This window comes from Pelodiscus sinensis, chromosome 6, assembly GCF_049634645.1.
Source record: "Pelodiscus sinensis isolate JC-2024 chromosome 6, ASM4963464v1, whole genome shotgun sequence".
In the NCBI taxonomy this organism is placed as follows: Eukaryota; Metazoa; Chordata; order Testudines; family Trionychidae; genus Pelodiscus; species Pelodiscus sinensis.
In genome coordinates, this window is record NC_134716.1 from 70,547,550 (window position 1) to 70,566,779 (window position 19,230).

A 19,230-nucleotide genomic window follows, 5' to 3' on the forward strand; every position below is an offset into this window, starting at 1 on the left:
GACAGTTGAAACATTGTTAACTGTATCAGTACTGACAATTCTGAACAAATCTTCTGTGTTCCCATTGGTAAAATATGGATAATACTTCTCTATTGTGTTTGTGAGGCCCTTATACTACACGAATGAGCTCCCCAGACATATTTATTTATATACAAGTGACATGTCCAGTTATAAAATAATGCTTCTGGCACTTTCCATGAGAAACTAGTCCAAATAAATGCCAACACTGTTTGTAAATCTACATGTTCCTTTCTCTGACATCAGCACATTACTGTGAGGGACAGCAGAGAGTTCCAAGTGAACCCATAAAGAAAGTGACAGGGCTGTGGGATACAAGACCCATCCACACAGAATGCACTCAGTGTTAGTCACTAATAGAGCTCCACCACTTATTTTCCTCAACTTCACTACCTGCCTGTGACACAACAAAGGAAAGTACAGATGAAAAATTACCAGTGCAGGTTTCAATCTGTATTCTGGAGGAATTGTATCATCACGTTCACCAGGCTTCTGTATTTTTTTCTCTTTGGCTTTTGCCTGAAGAAGAGGACACAGATACAGATGAACAGAAATTCCAGGAAAACCCACCAATACTCCCTCTTCACTAAAAAGGATAATTTGCAATCTAAGTGACATGTTCTAAAAAGGTACTAAAGTCAGATTAAGCCAATCTACACTTCTATAGCCTATTCATGCCACATCTATATGGTAAGCGTGGAAGGCTTAGGGAAAAAAACATTGTTTTGTAATTAATACTAGTGCAGAAAATAGCCATGACGTGTTACACTTTAAAAACAACCTGGAGACACAAACTTCACTGGCCACTGCCTTGACATGCTTCAGGGGGCATAATACAAAGCTCCCAATTCTCTTGGTAGCCTCCACAAGCCTGGCCTCACTAGCAGCAGAAAAGAGATTAAGGGTGTAGGACTGAATCCCTCCTCCACTGGACCCACAGGCAACTATCTGGGGACACTGAATCCCAACAGTGCACCCCTTAATACCTCCAGAGTCCTTCCATGAGCTCCAAAGCACTCAGCTCCTCTAGACGCTTTCCCTCAGCGATTCTAGACTCTCCTGCCCGTTAGCTCTTCACACCATGCCTTCTATCAAGTTCAGCACTAGCACCAGCACTCCAGACACCACAAGAGCAACTAATTCTCCATTGCCTTCCTGTCACTCCCTGCTTTGTGCCATTACTGAATATGGACAAGGGATAAAATAATGTAAAGCTAATAAGGTGAATGGTGTTAGATGTAAAGATAAAACTCAAAACATGCAGAGATTAAATACCAAATGAGCACTAAAAGTTAAGAGGGACATTGGAGAGATTCAGGTTGAAAACAAAAATCAGAAAAAAGTCAGATAGGAATCATTTACAAGAGAAAAATATTATTAATTGTAACCAACTCCCTCCACCTCCAAACCCAACATCTAGAGAGGAAAACACAGATAAAAGACAAACGATTAGAAATATATTAAAGTATAACTGACAAGAAGCACACCATTCATTACTCTGGTCCATCTTCTGGCCACTTGTATCTCATTTCTGCTTCCCTTGTCTGTTTTTTGTCACTTAAGTAATTTCTTTGGGGCAAGGATTGTTTTCCTATTCTGCATTTGTACACCTAGAAAAATGCAGTTTTGGGAGCTGATACAATATAAACTCAATTATACCTCTGAGATTTCTGCAATGGAACTAAGATCTTCTTTGGGTTCGGGTTCTGGTGCACCAAGGGTGTCAGCAAGGGCTTCAAGTGCATCATCACTCATTGCTGCCTGGATGTAAGAAAACATGCAAATCATACTGTGATTATTTATAAAAAGGCACAGGGTTTGCCTTACATGTCTCCTTCTCAATGTATGGCGCTAAGCAACGTGCTTTTGTGTCCGCTCTGCTTCACCAATTTCCTTAACATAAGAGTTTGCCATCTGCTGCCCTCTCATCACATTCAGTAGTTTCAATCAAATTAAAAAATTCCTCAGAGACAGGAAAGCAGAGACTCCCTATGCAGGTTGAATCTCTGTGGTCCAGGACGCTCTGGTCTGGGAGACCACAGATGTTGCTGGACTAGAGAACCCAGCACAGAGCTCAGAACAGAACCAGCCAGTGGGGCCAGCAGAGCCCATGGGGCAGCAGAGCCTGCAGCAGGCAGGGCAGGAAAGCCACCAGGGCTGCCAGGAGATGTGGCAGAGCTGCCGTGAGGTCAGCGGGCTGGGACCTCTAGGGGTCTGCTGCAGTTCGCAGGGCGGGAGGTTGGAGAGAGGAACCCAGCTGGGAGGCTGGCACTCTCCCTCTCCTAGACCTCTCTTAGTCCAGCAAGCTCCCTTGTCCAGAATCAGTCAGGTCCCAAGGGTGCCGGACCAAGGAGGTCTAACCTGTACTACAGTCAATGACTACCCACACTGTATGGTCTTGACTGAAACAAAAAATTACATATTATCTTTCCAGATATGGGAAGGACAGGTGAGTTTTACACATATAAGGGGATGAAATCATATCCTGATATTAAAAAGTACCCCACACCACTAAAAACACAAGCTCATTTTTGTAACCAGCTCACACACTAACTTTATTGGTTTTATAGGATCCTTGCAGATAACTTCAAAAGCAGAATTCCTGGACCACTCAGGCCCAATCCTGTAACATGTAGAGAATGCCTCAGAGGCCCTCAGCATCTACAATTCCCATTGGAATTCAGATGTTCAATAGAATTTCAACTGAAGCCGAGGGTGTTCAACATCTTGGCATAAATTCAGCTACAGCATTATAATTAAAGTATTCAGAAAAAAGAGTATATCTATACCTCATCCAGCTTTGGTTTTTTCTCCTTAGGAGGAACAGAACTCTTGACCGAACTTGTTGACTGTACTTGTACAATTTCTTCTTCTCCTGTCGGCTTCTTTTTTGTAAGGAAAAAAGGAAGCAATTGGTTACTGGCAGAATTTCCAAAAAGTGTACAAAAGTCCAAAGTTAAAAAATCCTCAGTTGGCAATCAATACCTCTTTCAGAATTTTTTTCTCTTCTCCATGAGCAGGAGTACTACAGGTAAAATCAGATGACAGAGCATCTGCAATATCATCATCTGTCATTGGTTTCTAAACAAAAAAATCACACAGTAGATTAAGGTTAACATTCAAAGGTCAATGGCTGTCAATATTTAGTTCACAATTTGTTTGTGCTTGGAGAAGCAATATGTATTTAAGGGGTCAGTGTTATACTTTTGTCTCAGAGCAGCCACGAAAGAACACATCTCAAACACTTCTTCAGATACTTCACATCAGCTTTTCATTTTCTTTTATTTGTAAATTTACTGGGAAATGAAACTCTAGTCTGAGGGAATGACAGTCAATCTGTGGAACTCCTAGACAAAGGATGTTGTGAAGGCCAACGTTATATCAGGGTTCAAAAAAAAAAAAAAAGATATTAGTGGTCCATTGATAGCTATTAGCTGAGATGGTGTCCTCAGCCTCAGTTTGTCAGAAGCTGGGAATGGGTGATGGGGGTGAATCACTTCATTACCTGTTCTGTACATTCCTTCTAAAGTACCTAGCATTGGCCACAATCAGAAAACAAGATAGTAGGATAGATGATCTGGCCCACTATGGACATTCTTATGATCCTATGAAGCACACAAATTTAAGCATTCTTTGCCACACAAAGTATTAAAGGGCTCCTGCTTGCATAACTGTCAATAGCTTGTCTCATATTATCAAGTTCAATTGCTCAGATTTAGTTGTTTCAATTTCTTTCAGTTTTCCGAGACTATGTTAACTAAAAATACTGTGCCCAAACTTCACAGGCTTCCCATTGATTTCAACAGGAAATGCAAGTGGTCAAGCACTTCCTGGAATTCAGCATTTTTCTAATGTTAGAGGAAGTTAATGAGAATTTAACCAAGAACTTGATGACGACTTAATTTTACCTTTTGAGTTATGAATCTAAACTCACCTGAGGTGGTGGTTCCGTTTTTTCTGGAGGTACAGCTTTGCCATCTCCTTTATCCTGAAAGAAAAGTTAGCCCTGTGGTGAAGCGAAGATAATCCCACCACAAAAACAGAACTCGATTGTATGCAATACACACACACACACACACACACACACACACACAACTTTATTACCTCCAATAATTTTCTGTACGCTGGTGGGATAGCACCCTCCCGTTTACCAAGTTCTTCAATATATACAGAAGAAAATGTATCCTGTAATTAAAAAAGAAAAGTAGTTAATATTGTTGTGCTAGTGTTTGTTGAAACCAAGTTTAAGCTACTAATTTACAAAGATAAGTATATAAAATGACTTTCTACGGGTACGTCTACACTACAACGTTAATTCGAACTAACTTAGTTCGAATTAGTTAATTCGAACTAAGCTAATTCGAACTAACGCGTCTAGAACTAAAAACTAGTTCGAATTAGCGTTTTGCTAATTCGAACTAGCAAGTCCACATTGAGTGGACCCTGAACAGGGCTTAAGGATGGCCGGAAGCAGTGCCGGCAGGGCATCAGAGGAGGACTTAAAGCGTGGAGATGCTGTCTCAGGCTAGCCGAGGGCTGCGCTTAAAGGGTCCCGACCCCCACCCCGGACAGACAGTTCTAAGGGGTTCCCCGCTTGCAAAGCAGTCCTGGCTTGGATTGCCTGGAGTACCCACACTGGGCACATCACAGCACTCGGCCATCAGCCCGGCTGCACTTGCCGCAGGCTGCCATCTGGGGAGAGGGGGCAATCGGGGGGCTGCAGGAGAGCTTCCACCCCCAGAAGCCCGCAGAGCCAGCCCAGTCCTCCCCATCGGGGGCTCGTACCCCATTCCTCCCTCACCTCCTTCCACTTACCCTTCCCTAGCCCCCCTTCTTATTGATGTACAAAATAAAGATAACGTTTCTTCCAACATTGACTCTGTCTTTATTGAACAAAACTGGGGGAGACTGGGAAAAGGAGGTGAGAGGGGAAGAGAAAGGCTGGGAGAGGGGAGGGCAACTAACATGATCAGGGGTTGGGAACAGGTCCCAGATGAAGAGAGGCTACAGAGACTGGGACTGTTCAGCTTAGAAAAGAGGAGATGGAGCGGGGGCAGGATAGAGGTCTCTAAAAGCAGGGGTTGGGTGGAGAGGGTGCATTCAGAAAAGTTCTTCATGAGTTCCCATAAAGAAGGACTAGAGGACACCAAAGGAAAGGAATGGGTAGCAGGCTTCAAACTAGTAAGAGAAAGTTGTTGTTCACAAAGCAAATAGTTAACCTGTGGAACTCCTTGCTGCAGGAGGCTGTGAAGGATACAACTAGAACAGAGTTTGAAGGGAAGTGAGATCAAGTCATGGAGGTTGGGTCCATGGAATAGTCTTAGCCAGGGGGTAGGAGTGGTGTCCCTGCCCAAAGTTTGTGGAAGGCTGGAGATGGATGGCACGAGACAAATGGCTTGGTCACTGTCTTCGGTCCATCCCCTCCAGGGTCCCTAGGGTTGGCCGCTGTCGGCAGACAGGCTACTGGGCTAGATGGACCTTTGGTCTGACCCAGGACGACCATTGTAAGCTCAGGGCTCAGGGTCGGGGGTCTCAGTGGACCCCCTTGATTTTCATGCACACCTGCTCCTGGGTGGCCAGGCTGGAAGCTCTCCTGCCCTAGGCAGCCACTTTCCTGTGCCTAGTGCGGAGATCGTGGACGAGGTCCACGATGTCCGCACTAGCCCAAGAAGGTGCCTGCCTCTTGCGGTCCAGGGCAAGCTCCCGGGAGCCGCCAGCCTGGTCCCAGGAAGAGGGGGTGGGCTGGGGGACATCGGGTGGGTGGCTCTGTGCCGTGCCAGGTGCAGGGTCTGCTGGCTGGGTGCTGGCAGGCTTGCACCTGGCACGGGCACCGTAGCCAGCCCGTGCCCCTTTAAGGGGTCCGGGGTCGGGAGGGGGGCATAGAGTTTCCCTGGTGTTGGCCAGAGTGGCCACCAGGGAAACCTGGGGAGGGCTAGCCTCCCACTAGTTCGAATTAAGGGGCTACACACCCCTTAATTCGAACTAGTAAGTTCGAACTAGGCTTAATCCTCGTAAAATGAGGTTTTCCTAGTTCGAACTAAGCGCTTCGCTAGTTCGATTCAAATTCGAACTAGCGGAGCGCTAGTGTAGCGGCTATGAATGTTAGTTCGAACTAACGTCCGTTAGTTCGAACTAACATTGTAGTGTAGACATACCCTACCTTGTAATAAGCTGCCCTTCTCTCCAGCTCACAAAGAACCCACTGTCATACCCAGCGTCTCTTTCTACAGTTTTATTCTTCCAACTGAGGCAAAACTAACAAACCAGTTCCCTCTTCAAGGGGCCAATCACACTGACACACACTCACTAATCCCACTTCTGAGAAGAGACAGAGTCAAGTACGAGGTCAATCTCAACCTTTTAATGTAGATGTGATTTTTAGGTATTTTGGGAATCCCCTGGTCTACTCCACTTCCTTACCTCTCCATTGCTAGTAACAACTTCAATACCCTCCCTATCAACTGGGCTTGCAACCTCTCTTCTCTCTTCCATTCTGCCACATCTAAATTTAGAAATTATCATCATCTTCTCAGATTCCTAATGCTTTATATGGGGCACATAAAGTCAATAGAAAGATTTCCCTTCCCCTAGCCAAGCTTTTTTCTCTCGGCTTTCAACAATTTAGATTAAAAACAAAAATGATTTTGTAAATCTGTCAGAAAAGCCCATATTTGGTGACCAAGCAAGGGGCTATTTTTTTCCCCTTTGCTACTGTATTCTATGGTATACCTATATTTGCAAGATTTCTTAATAGCTAAAATAATACTAGATTCTGTGGGAGGCAGGTATTCCTTATGTTTTATAGAGAAATTGTGAATATATTTAAAACGTTATGAGATCACAGGGATAATTACTTAGCCCATATAATAATAAATAACATAAGAAACTCAGTACCGTAATTTCTGGGCCAGTGTAGACTGGACTGGGAGGAACATGTTCTTCTGGTTCGCCTAGAGTCCCTATCAGGTCATCTAAAGCCTTATCTACATCAGACTAGAAAAATAAGTGGACAGTTATATAAGTCAAGGCACTACATAGCATGTAAAGATATATCACAATGAAAGAAACAGTAAAAGTTTTAAAATCTCTCCTCAAATCTAACAAAAATAGTTTACATTTAGTTTTATTATGCGAATACTGGAGAATGTAAAACTTTAATGTTGTGCTTGTCAACGTCATTCATACATACAAGGGAATTAACTGAAATTTGCAAGAATCTTCTCCCCTATCTTCAGTCAACTCTCAACAATGGGAAGTACTCATCAAATAAGCCTGGGGTCATAGAAGAAAACCTGTCCATTATATAGAGTCAATTCCAGTAGTCTACTGCTTGTTAAATCAAATAAATCTGTGATCTAGCATCTCTATTTAAAACGACCATTAAATATGACACACCATTGTGATTACATTAATGTAGCCTTTTATGGAAGGTCATTTTTGCATTATTAACCAAGATACTAACCCTTTAAGACCAGCCTATGGAGAACCAGAGCTATGCAGTTTGGCCAGCTTTCAAACTGCAAGGGGGGCAAAGCCAGGATTTGGTTTGGCCAAACAGGAAAAGCTAACATACAATAAACTGTTCTAGCACTAGAATTTTCAACTGCCCCTTCTCATTTCAGCTGAGTTTCTAGTTCTAGTGATTTAAAGTGGGGGGGGGGGGGGGGGGAAAGAGAGGAGTTATGAAATTCTAGTGGATTTTTGCTTAATATTATAACATCAATAACAATCAGATAAGACCGTCATATGGTGCAACAGTGTGCCAAAAACATGATAATAAAGAGATTTATTATTTCTGCGAAAAAGGAGAGCAAGAAAATCTATTGTGGACACCTGAAATTTAGCAGAGATTCATCAAACATGATCTTAAAGTCTCATGTTGGATTACTGGCACAAGGAAACAACACAATACTGAGGGAAGTATGGAATGAACTTCAGTAGCATTTACTTTTCCTCTCTGGTTCAATGCAGGTCATTGCAACTTAGGTCACTGATGGCACGGTATATAAATGATACTGTTTATTGGAGTAATAAGAAGGGTGAAGGGAACAGATCCTTTGCAGAGACCTCCTAGAAACCAAACTAGAAACCTGCTTTGAATCAGCAGAAGTTCAACAGACATTCAAAGATAATTTACCAGTTATCTCTCCATTTCAGTAACAAGATTATTATTTGTAGTTGGCTGATTAATTAGTTAATATTTTATAAAGATATATTTTTAAAATATGAAATATACTGAAGTATTATTGAAAGCACTGGTAGCTTTTCCCAAATCTACTGAGTGGGAAAATTGTGGTTTACACATGAGGGCTTACATGTCTGTATACTGTTACCTACTTCCTGAGGTGGCTTACTAGGTGCGGCTTCAACAGCTGAAGATGGAGGCACTGATTTATTTTCTTTAGTCTGAAAAAAAGCAAAAATAGTGGTGAAAACAAGTGTAAAGGGGTTAGGTTTATACAAAGCAGCTGACTTGTGTTAGACTATAATTACCTACCTCAGTACTTGGCTTATCAGCAGTAGCAACCAAACCAGCAGCAGTGACTGCACCAACTATAGCTGCACCAGCTGCACCACTAGCTAGTGATTTATTTTCAGTGTTAGGCTAGGGTAAAAAATAGGAGAGTTTATGTTTACATGACTTTGTGCAGATAATTTCAAAAAGAAAAAAAAGTCAAACCAGAATATAAATGTCCTATTCCAGTACATAACCTACTTTAATGTCAATACAACTTTTGTGCAAAGTTCAAGAATAAAAACCTGATCATATGTATTTCAGAAACAAGTTGTTAATGCTACTAAGCTACAGTCAGTGCTGAAGGAAAAGTTCAGTTTTAGTGGCATTCTCTCTTTTATTCCTCTGGTTACACTGAGAAAATGTAGCCTAGAACAAACTACATGCTGAGGAGAAAGTTCCTTAAAAAAGCAAATGGTACTAAAGTTTAACAAGTATTTTACAAAAAGGACTATTATACTCTGCGATAATTACCTATTTTAGTGCATTTTGGGTGGTCTCAAGTATACAACATACAATAAAACAGTTTGTTTGCAGTGTTGTAGCTATGTTGGTCCCAAGATATTAGAGACACAAGATGTCTGAGGTAGTATCTTTTATTGGACCAGCTTTTGTTGGTGACAAGAGGCAAATTTTGCACTTACACAGAGCCTGAAGAAAAGTCCAGAGAGTATGTGGGGAGTCACGGTATCTGTTATGATTCTTCAGTAACACCACCTGCCACCCCACAGACATAAAGCTGAAAACACCCTGGATGTAAAGAGGTGCCTAATAACCAAGACAAACATGGTATATTCCCCAGCCTTCATTTCTGACTCTTTGAAAATGTCAAGAAGGAGAAGTTTAGGAAATCTCCCCTTAAAGCCTTCCATTACATGGGAGCTACAAAGAACAGCACAATCTGGCACAGCCTGCTCCAGAAACAGATTCATCTCCCTGAAGAAAGACTTGTCAAGAAAGGGAAGTCATGAAGACAGCACGAGAGGATAGGAAATCAAGGAGACAAAGCAAAAATACAGAAGGTAAAATAAATGTGTGAAGTCTCAGATCTCAAAATCTGCTACAAATCATGAGATGATTACCTACAATTTTCTGGGACTACTATCTAGCCTGAGTCACCAAGTCCCAGAATAGCTCTGAGCTGCAATCAAAGGCGTGACTGCAGCTCAGGTAGGAATGTCCACATTAGCTTTAATCTGGCTAGCATGACTACATATAGTTGTCCAGAGGCAGCAGCATAGAACACCACCACAGATATGCACCTCAAGTTCCAAATGTGGAGGTTCTGACTGAGCCTGTGTGAAGTCCTATACAGGGGTCAAAGTAACTTAAATTTCTTACGAACACTGTCTATCATAACCTGACACCCATAGAGGGGTGGGGTTTTAGGGTGGGGTAGTGTTGGCGATACCACAGTACCCATAAGAGATTTAAGGGGGGGGGGAGTCTAGAGAGGACTCAGGGAAGTGGGTTGGGTTGTGTGGGGAGATGCAGGAGTTAGGACAGGTGGATGGGGAGAGGGATGCAGGAGTCAGGGTTGGATTGTACAAGAGGCTCAGGGCAGCGGAGTATGAGGAGGGGCTCAGAGCAGCGGGACTTAGGGATGGAAAGGCAAGGGCACCATTTCAGGAGGTGAGGGGGCTGTAGCTACACTTACCCAGTTGCAGTGGTTTGGTTTGGTTTGGTTTTGGTTTTTTTTGATGTGACTAGGGAGTGAGGGTCAGCTGCATTCCTCCTCTGCCTCTCCCCTGGACAATGAGAGGAAGGAAGCAAGCTCTGCACTTTGCCCTCACTCCCTAATCACAGAAAACAAGAGAAAACCACATGGCTATGCAGCTGCAGACCTCCCAACCCCTGAAACAGCAGTGGGAAAGAGGGAGCTCATGGATGGGGCAGTCCCAGAATAGGGTTACCAGGTGGCTTAAAAAATATACCAGACACACTTGATCTCAGATGGGGCAGGGGGGAGACTGGCTGGGAGGGGAGCGGGGCTGGATGGGAGGATGGGGGGGGGACCAGCTGGTGAGAAGCAGGGCTGGCAGGGGGAGTCAGGGCAGTGGGGATGGCTGTGAGAGATGGGGAGGTGTCAGGGGAGATGGGAGAGGTTAGGGGCAGCAGGGCTGGCTGTGAGAGATGGGGGGGTCAGGGGAGATAGGAGGGGTTAGGGGGAGCAGGGCTGGCTGGGGGAGATGGGGGGGGAACCGGCTGGCGGGAAGCAGGTCTGGCCAGGAGGGGGTCAGAGGGAGCGGGGCTGGCCGAGGAGGGGATAGCAGGGGGAGAGAATTGGCCGGTGGGGAGCAGGACTGATTCAGGCGCACGCATATCCCAGGGTGCTGCCCGTCCCACGCACAGTCCCGGCGAAGCACGAGCGAATCCAGCCCCGGGGATTTCCTCCTGCCCCAGCCCTGCCCCCTCATATAGTTCCGTATTGCCTGCCCCCTCATATAGTTCCGTATTGCCTGGCTAACGCAGCGTGATACTCCTAATAATAATAAAACTTACCTAAAACATACCTTAAATTTTTCCCGGTCAGAATCCTCAAATACTGGACTGTCCGGTTCAAAACTGGATACCAGGCAACCCTATCCCAGAGGATGGTGGGGGTGGAGGGCCCCCAGCCAGCCCCTCTAATCTGCCTGGCTGTCTCCTTCTAGCACAGAAGCCTGCAGGAAGCCAGGAGCCAAGCTGGGAGCACCCTGCCCCTCACCCTGCAGCTAAGTGTCCCAGCCAGCTGACTTCTTGCCAGAGCACTGCACTGCTTACTTTCACCTCTAGTCCTATTCCTTCACAGTGTCAATACCACCCCATTGAACTCATGGTCAGAACCTCCCCCAAGTATTCCACAATAAAAAAGGAACTTATTTTCCTTCGAACAGTCAAGTTTAGTGAACAGTTGAGATTTCCTACACTGCACCATAAACAAAGAGCTAGAGGAACCACATTTTGGGAGGAAGCTAGGAAGTCTTGCATAATCCACTGGAGCTCCAGCTTGTAACTCAGTATTCAACAATTCCTAATGTGGGTTACAACTCAATGTATATGCTCAGGCCCTAGGTTAACAAAGCCAGAGGCTACTAACTTGAGTTCTACTATCCCTAAGCTTATATTGCAGTGCAGACATAAGAAAAGAACGGCATGAGCCAAACGGCAGTACAAAGCTTACAGAGTAATGCGTCAAGAGTCTCAAATATGCAGTACTTCTGGCTTAGGTAGGCCTGCAACTGCCAGTGAGTTTATATGGTTCAACTTCAAAAACATCCAAACATCTTACAGAGCTAAGAATGGCTTGAGAGGGATCTGAAGAAAGGCTGAGTGAGCCTCCTTATTGCACAATACCTATTAAAATGTATTAAATTAAAACATACCGTGGAAACACTTGCACACTATTCTCAGTGCTTTTGAATAAGTACATTCAAGGTATTAAGGTTAAATAAGCAAAATGCAAAAGGTCCCATTAAATCCCAAAGAGTTACGTTTTATACATGCTTAATATAGCTTAGACTTTAGCTTAATGCAGCACAAAAATCTTTGTCACGTATGCCTTCAAAAAAGGCAGTCTGTCTTTGGGACACAAACTTTTTGTTCAGTGTTTGCACATGCCTAGCACAATGGGAACTGTGGCTAGGGCTAGTAGGTTCTCCCTCAATACAAACAAACAAACAAACAAACAAACAAACAAACAAATCACAACTTCTGCTTTACCTTTGATTCTTCTATTGAAGACACTTGCGTTGACTGTTCAGTCTGACTGGTGACTGTTTTTCCTGGACTAGTTTGCTTGGAACTTTTTGCTACAGGAGATTTGGATGGGCTTTTTGCCTGTATAATCATAAATATGCTATTAATGTATAATAGTGATAGAAATGTAGCCGTGTTAGTCTGGGGTAGCTGAAGCAAAATGCAGGACAATGTAGCACTTTAAAGACTAACAAGATGGTTTATTAGATGATGAGCTTTCGTGGGCCAGACCCACATCCTCAGATCAAATAGTGGAAGAAATTTTCTTCCACTATTTGATCTGAGGAAGTAGGTCTGGCCCACGAAAGCTCATCATCTAATAAACCATCTTGTTAGTCTTTAAAGTGCTACATTGTCCTGCATTTTGCTTCAGCTATTAATGTATATGACAGATGTTCGTATTATTGTGTTTTTGTTTTGAGAAACTAACAAACTGACCAACCAACCAAAAGCAGAAAAAAAATGTAAATAACTCACCCCACCAGATTTCTTTTGCTTCTCTTCAGACTGATGTTTAGTCTGAGAATCAGCTGGCTGTCAATAATACAGATATAGTAGAGTATATTAGGAAATATTTAACTGTTAAGAGGTCTTCCCTTAATGATTTTTAGACTAGTTTAATATATATGTAACATTCATATGTTCTGCTAGACAATTTAGAGAAAAAGGAAATTATTATTTTCCAATTGTTAGGGATGCACAATTTTCCCTTTTGCCTCTTAAGTAATCTCAAGGCAAGGCACAGTTCAAACTCAGCTAGTACAGCTATATGAGAAAAAGAACAATTGGGGTTTGTGAAAATTAATTTCTCTTCGTTCAGTCACAATTCAAAGTTTGAGAGAAAACATCTTGGCAGAACCCGTAAGTATGGGTTATCTTTCTTTATAAAGGTGTATTTTCACCTTCTGCAAAAATAAAAATGGAATAAAGCTTTGCATATGCTCTTGAAAAAAAAAAACCTGAATCATTCTGCTTTTCTTTTCTTTAGGTTGATAGGATTTTTTTAAACCAGTTTTCAAAGGTTCCTTCACCTGCCAACCAAAGAAGATAGAAAAGAAACAACTTTTAAAAACCTGATATCTACTAGGCAGATAGGGCTCCCTATTCCTCTCCCTAGGAAAACTCTGCAGGAAAGCAAGCAGGAGAAGTCTAGAAAGTATCATTGTGAATTCCAAGGCAGCCATGCAGCAAAACAGACTCTGCACCAAGCTCTAAGAACAACTTCCTTCCCTTATAGTCAGTGACATCAGAGTTCTCTATTCTTTCCCACCCAGACATGCCCTAAAAAGACAGAAGACACAGGGCGGGATTAATGCTGGTTTCTACTTAAAAATCTTCTGGGAGAGGGGAAGCCCAACAGCATCTGAGCTCCAAAAAGTGTGCTATGTCAACTCCTGACACCCTGGGCTCCACTTCCAACCTCATCTACGTGCAAGTTTGTTTTCTTCTCCCATATAAGAAGCCTCTGGGGAGCCTCTGTTCCAGTAGTGGCACACTTATTAACATTTCTGAAGAAGAGGCACACACAATGATTCAACAGAAGCAGCAGAAGTAATAGCTTACCTTCGCGGACTGTGCTACTTTTCCAGGTTCTGTTTTTGCAGCCTGTGTGGACTAAAATATATAAGAAAGTAGCTTCAGAACAACAGATCAAAACAGATTAGTTCTTTTTAATGATGAATATCTTATGTTTTAAAATATACTGCCTATTTTACACACACAAACACTCAAATATATTTGAATTAAAAATAAATAATGCCCTCATCCTCCAGTTTACCACACATGGGCACAGGACCCTCTTCATGCATTAAGTTACCAGAGCAGGGCCAAAACATAGAGGATAAATACTCACACACAGGCACATATATGATTTACATATACCATTTTACTTGGGCCATGAAATAAGAGAAATGAGCAAAAATAACCAATAATTCCAGTTTCCCAAACTGAAGGGTTTTTTAGCCACATCAAAATGATATTGCTATTAATCATCTAAATGCAAAGTACAGAAAGTATAATCACTGTCTTGTGTATGCAAGGTTATGAATTCCTACAAACAAATAAAGCAGTGTGGTTATTATTAGAAAAGTTACTGAAGACAGAAGCTTCTAATCATATCTGGTTACTCTACTGAGACCACGTCTACATCAGGTGAGCTTTGCCAGTATAGATATATTGGTGTACTATCCTGGCAAAACACTCCCAGTGTGGACACAGCTATACTAGCATAACAGTGCTTTTGTAGGCATAGCTTATTCATCTCCCCAAGCAAAATAAGGCTATGTCTGTATTTAAACCACTAAGCACAAGCAATTATTACAGTGATGAGCGAGGCTCTTCCGTTGCTATAATAAATTCACCTCCCAGAGCGGCAGTACCTAAGTCAATGGATAAATTCTTCTGTCAATCTACTATCATCTACACAAGGATTAGATCATCATAACTATGTTCGTCGGTGGTGTGTATTTTTCTTCACACCTATGAGTAACGAAGCTAGGGTCAATCTAATTTTCTAGAATAAACTAGCCAGAGATATATCAGTAAAAGTGCAGTTTTGCCAGAAAAGCAGCATTTACCCTTAGGTATTCTGCCAGCACAGCTATGTCCATCACATATGTCTGGGTATGTCTACACTACCACCCTAGTTCAAATTAGGGTGGTTAATGTAGGCAACCGGAGTTGCAAATGAAGCCCGGGATTTGAATTTCCTGGGCTTCATTTGCATATTGCCGGGCGCCGCCATTTTTAAATGTCCACTAGTTCGGACTCCGTGCCCGCAGCTACACGCGGCACGAACTAGGTACAGGCAGTCCCCGTTACGTACAAGATAGGGACTGTAGGTTTGTTCTTAAGTTGAATCTATATGTAAGTCGGAACTGGCGTCCAGATTCAGCCGCTGCTGAAACTGACCGCCAGTTCTGACTTACATACAGAATCAACTTAAGAACCCCAAGCGTCCCTAAGTCAGCTGCTGCTGAAACTGATCAGAAGCTGATTCCAGGAAGCCCGGGGCAGAGCAACTCTGCCTCGGGCTTCCTGTAGTCAGTGCTGGTCAGTTTCAGCAGCGGCTAAATCAAGACACCTGGGGCAGAGCAGCTGGGGTGCTGCTGGGTTGCTCCAGTAGCGCCGCTCCTCGGCACTACTGGACCAACCCAGCAGCACCCCATCTGCTCTGCCCCAGGCGTCCTGATTCAGCCACTGCTGAAACTGACCAGCAGCGGCTGAATCAGGACCAGAGCAGCTGGGGTGCTGCTGGGTTGGACCAGCAGCGCCCAGAGCGGCGCTGTGGAACCAACCGGCAGCACCCCAGCTGCTCTGCCACAGGCATCCGGAGAAAAGCCTAGTCTGCTGGGGGAGGGCGTACTAGCTGCGCCCCCCCACCCCAGCAGACCAGGAAGACACGGGCGGCGGACCGAGACGCACCGCGGTCCCGCCGCCTGGGTCCTCCGCGGCTTTGCTCCCAGTCTCCCTGGTCTGCTGGAGACCAGCAGACCAGGGAGACGGGGAGCAAAGCCTCTCAGGACGCAGGCAGCGGGACAGCTGCGGGGCGTCTGGGCTGTCCCGCTGCCGGCTTCCCCCGCGGCTTTGCAAAGCCGCGGGGAAGCCGGCAGCGGAGCAGTCCAGGCGCGCCTGGGCTGCCTCGCTGCCCGAGCCCCCCCGCAGCTTTGCAAAGCCGCGGGGAAGCCGGCAGCGGAGCAGTCCAGGAGCGCCTGGGCTGCCTCGCTGCCCGAGCCTCCCCCCCCCCGCAGCTTTGCAAAGCCGCAGGGAAGCCGGCAGCGGAGCAGTCCAGGCGCGCCTGGGCTGCCTCGCTGCCCGAGCCCCCCCGCAGCTTTGCAAAGCCGTGGGGAAGCCGGCAGCGGAGCAGTCCAGGCGCGCCTGGGCTGCCTCGCTGCCCGAGCCCCCCCGCAGCTTTGCAAAGCCGCGGGGAAGCCGGCAGCGGAGCAGTCCAGGCGCGCCTGGGCTGCCTCGGTACCCGAGCCCCCCTGCAGCTTTGCAAAGCTGCGGGGGGGGGGGGGGTCGGTCTGCAGACCAGGGAGACACAGAGAAAGCCCCAGAGTACACAGGCAGCAGGACCGCGAGGTCCCGCAGTACATGTACTCTGGGGCAGCCCCGTTCGTAACTGCGGATCCGACATAAGTCGGATCCGCGTAAGTCGAGGACTGCCTGTAGTTCGGACTAGGCTTCCTATTCCGAACTACTGGTACACCTCGTTCCACGAAGAGTAACGGTAGTTCGGAATAGGAAGCCTAATCCGAACTACCTAGTTCGTGCCGCATGTAGCTGCGGGCACGGAGTCCGAACTAGCGGATATTTAAAAATGGCAGCGCCCGGCAATATGTAAATGAAGCCCGGGAAATTCAAATCCCGGGCTTCATTTGCAACTTGGGTTGCCTACATTAACCACCCTAGTTCGAACTAGGGTGGTAGTGTAGACATACCCTCTCTGAGCAGCATTACTCTGCAATGGTTTGCCATGTAGTTGATATGGCCTGATTTTATTATTATTTTTAGGGGTTTTACTGTACTTCTGCAAAGTTAACACAGCTATTGGAGAGTTAGCTGGAGATTTCAGAGAATCATGTATAATTAACAGCTTTCTTTCTAAGTTTTAGCTGCATAAATACTGAGTGAAAGCATGGCTCCAGTGACCGTATGGAAAGTTGATTTTTACATCTGAAGCTAAACTTCAGACTATCACTTAGAAAACAGGTATTTTTACTTGTAAAGGCAGGCACTTTTAGAGTCAGAGAAACTAATAAGGAAACATCTTCAGAGTCTTCTACAATAGAACCACATTTAAAATAAAGCAATGGATATAACCACTTGACTTATCTCAATGTGCAATTTGTCTACTGTAATTTTGTAAGCTTTCTTCCTTTACTTCAGAGTCATTATAAACCATTTAGTGGAATTTGTTTTACATGCATTAGTTGATCCCTCTGTGAAGTTTACTAAATAGTTTATTAATAATGTGCAACAATTAATAAATATATATCTATATGATATACATGTGAAATTCTGAGGTTGTATGTGCATGTGCAAAGATTCTGAAGCTGAAGATTAAGGTATATAGCACCACATCATAATGTATTCAGTAAATAATAATGCAAATTACAGAAAGCAGGGAATACTTTTGAGGTAATGAGTGAAATTCCTTGTACTCCACACCGAAAATAAATTACTTCACCTCATAGACCACACATTTTAAACGTACTGATACTTTCTAGACTTTCCACATACTTTAAAATTGATCAAGAAGCTTTGTTTCTCAGATGCAGTCACAGTTTGTATGCATGCATTTGCACACTATAGTTCATCCTCTACAAGGAATCCTCTGGGGATCCAAGCCATTTGTTTGTTATAGCCAGTGGGTTCAAGACCCCTACTGCTGGGGTCTATGTAGTAGGTATATATATGCGCGCATACAAAGACATGTACATATTCTGATACACACACTTAACACCATCAGTTAAGTAAATCATCTATTAAAACAAACATCCTAATCTGCCAGCTCTTCTGGTCCAAGAACATTATATATCTGTGCAGAGATGAAGCTAGAAATTTTGTTCTAAGGTTACTACATTATGAATTAAAACAACAGATGTTTGCCATGAGCTGCCTTTAGCTGAAGTTTGGCACAAAAAGGAAATGCAACAGACAAAGTGTTTGTTTGTGACAATTGCTCTCTAAGGTGTGTTGGGCCCATAAGGAAGACTACGGTATGAATAAGCATGATAAATGAAAAACTGAAACAGAAGATTATTAGTTCATGCTTCAGGGGGTAAGTGCTACATGGTGAAAACATGCTGCTGCTGCTGCTGTGACTGCAGACAGAGAGACAGTCAATTGTGCATCACCTGAACCTTGTTTCTCTTCCTGCTGCGAGACTGCTGTCCGCTGGTCTGGCTATGGCTTGAAGTAGCCTGGTATTAAAGTACAAATTCAGGGATTTGCTTAAATACATTTCCCAAGAAACACAGAGACTTGCAGGAAAGATGTGATACAAGTATTTTGCTACCATTTATAATTGTAAATGAAAATAGCTGGACAGACTGCAAGAGTTATTTGTTACTGAGAGTTAAATTCAAATTTACGTGCTGCTCACTTTACCAATACTTTTATTAGTAACCACATGTGACTATTTTCTTATAGTGCAAGTAGTGCTTTCTCTGAATTTAGTGGTACATTTACTGGATGGTTTTTGTTTTACATTTTTTGGGGAGGAGACTAATGTTAATTTTACAAAAATACATTAAACAGACTTGTTCACAGGACAAGCGGCATCAGATCGGTAATAGTAGGAAATAAAATCTGTAACTAGGTGTGTTTTTGTTTGTAAATGAAACTGAACCTCTTCCTGTCTGTTTAGACCTTACAAGAGGGTAAACAAACAAACAAACAAACAAACAAACAAACAATCAGGATCTTGCTTTCAGAGTTCATCAAGGAGATGGACAGGCAAAGTGAAAGAACAATGAGAGGTACCCAGTCTTGTAGGAAGGGGGAGAGGAACTGTAATTGGAGGCTAGCTTTATTTGTCATTCAACAAAGAAGTTACATTTCAAAATAGGTACACTTGAAGATGTAAAGAAGCTTTCCAGGATCTGAAGGACAACTCCTCTTTGGTTGTGTTTATTTAAGTTTATACACCTTCATGGCACTCCCTCTTCAGACTTATTTTATTGGCAGCTAGGTTTCTGCTCATCAGAGGTATGATTCATGATGGGTCCCCAAATATGCATTCAAAGTAGGACCACTAAAATAAAACTGCCCTCCTTCCTAAGCTCTGCTCATCCCCCCGCAGCACTTCCATCACCCAACCCACTCACCTCTTCCCTCCACAGCACCCTCACTGCTCTCTTTCTCCCCTCCCCATTTCAATCAACCAACCAGCCACCTGCACACAAGGCCTTGAGGTTCATACATGGTAACCCCATGAAGCATCAACCCTTAGCCCT

The 19,230-nt window shown here is 43.9% G+C and overlaps 1 protein-coding gene across 5 annotated transcripts in view; it reads right to left on the reverse strand.

Moving 5' to 3' along the window:
- Nucleotides 1-19,230, reverse strand: part of CAST (calpastatin) — a 101,021-nt gene that overhangs the window by 26,656 nt on the left and 55,135 nt on the right. For 3 of the 5 annotated variants that reach the window (XM_075932101.1, XM_025182416.2, XM_006118682.4), the window contains 13 exons: nucleotides 18,130-18,195; nucleotides 13,835-13,885; nucleotides 12,749-12,805; nucleotides 12,236-12,352; nucleotides 8,516-8,623; nucleotides 8,356-8,424; nucleotides 6,913-7,011; nucleotides 4,123-4,203; nucleotides 3,953-4,006; nucleotides 3,004-3,099; nucleotides 2,808-2,903; nucleotides 1,678-1,779; nucleotides 454-537 (listed from right to left, as the gene is read on the reverse strand). In XM_075932101.1, the coding sequence (XP_075788216.1) occupies nucleotides 454-537; nucleotides 1,678-1,779; nucleotides 2,808-2,903; nucleotides 3,004-3,099; nucleotides 3,953-4,006; nucleotides 4,123-4,203; nucleotides 6,913-7,011; nucleotides 8,356-8,424; nucleotides 8,516-8,623; nucleotides 12,236-12,352; nucleotides 12,749-12,805; nucleotides 13,835-13,885; nucleotides 18,130-18,195 (1,080 nt within the window). The remainder of the gene's footprint in view (nucleotides 1-453; nucleotides 538-1,677; nucleotides 1,780-2,807; nucleotides 2,904-3,003; nucleotides 3,100-3,952; nucleotides 4,007-4,122; nucleotides 4,204-6,912; nucleotides 7,012-8,355; nucleotides 8,425-8,515; nucleotides 8,624-12,235; nucleotides 12,353-12,748; nucleotides 12,806-13,834; nucleotides 13,886-18,129; nucleotides 18,196-19,230) is intronic. The other 2 variants (XM_014571325.3, XM_006118683.4) reach the window with 1 other exon arrangement.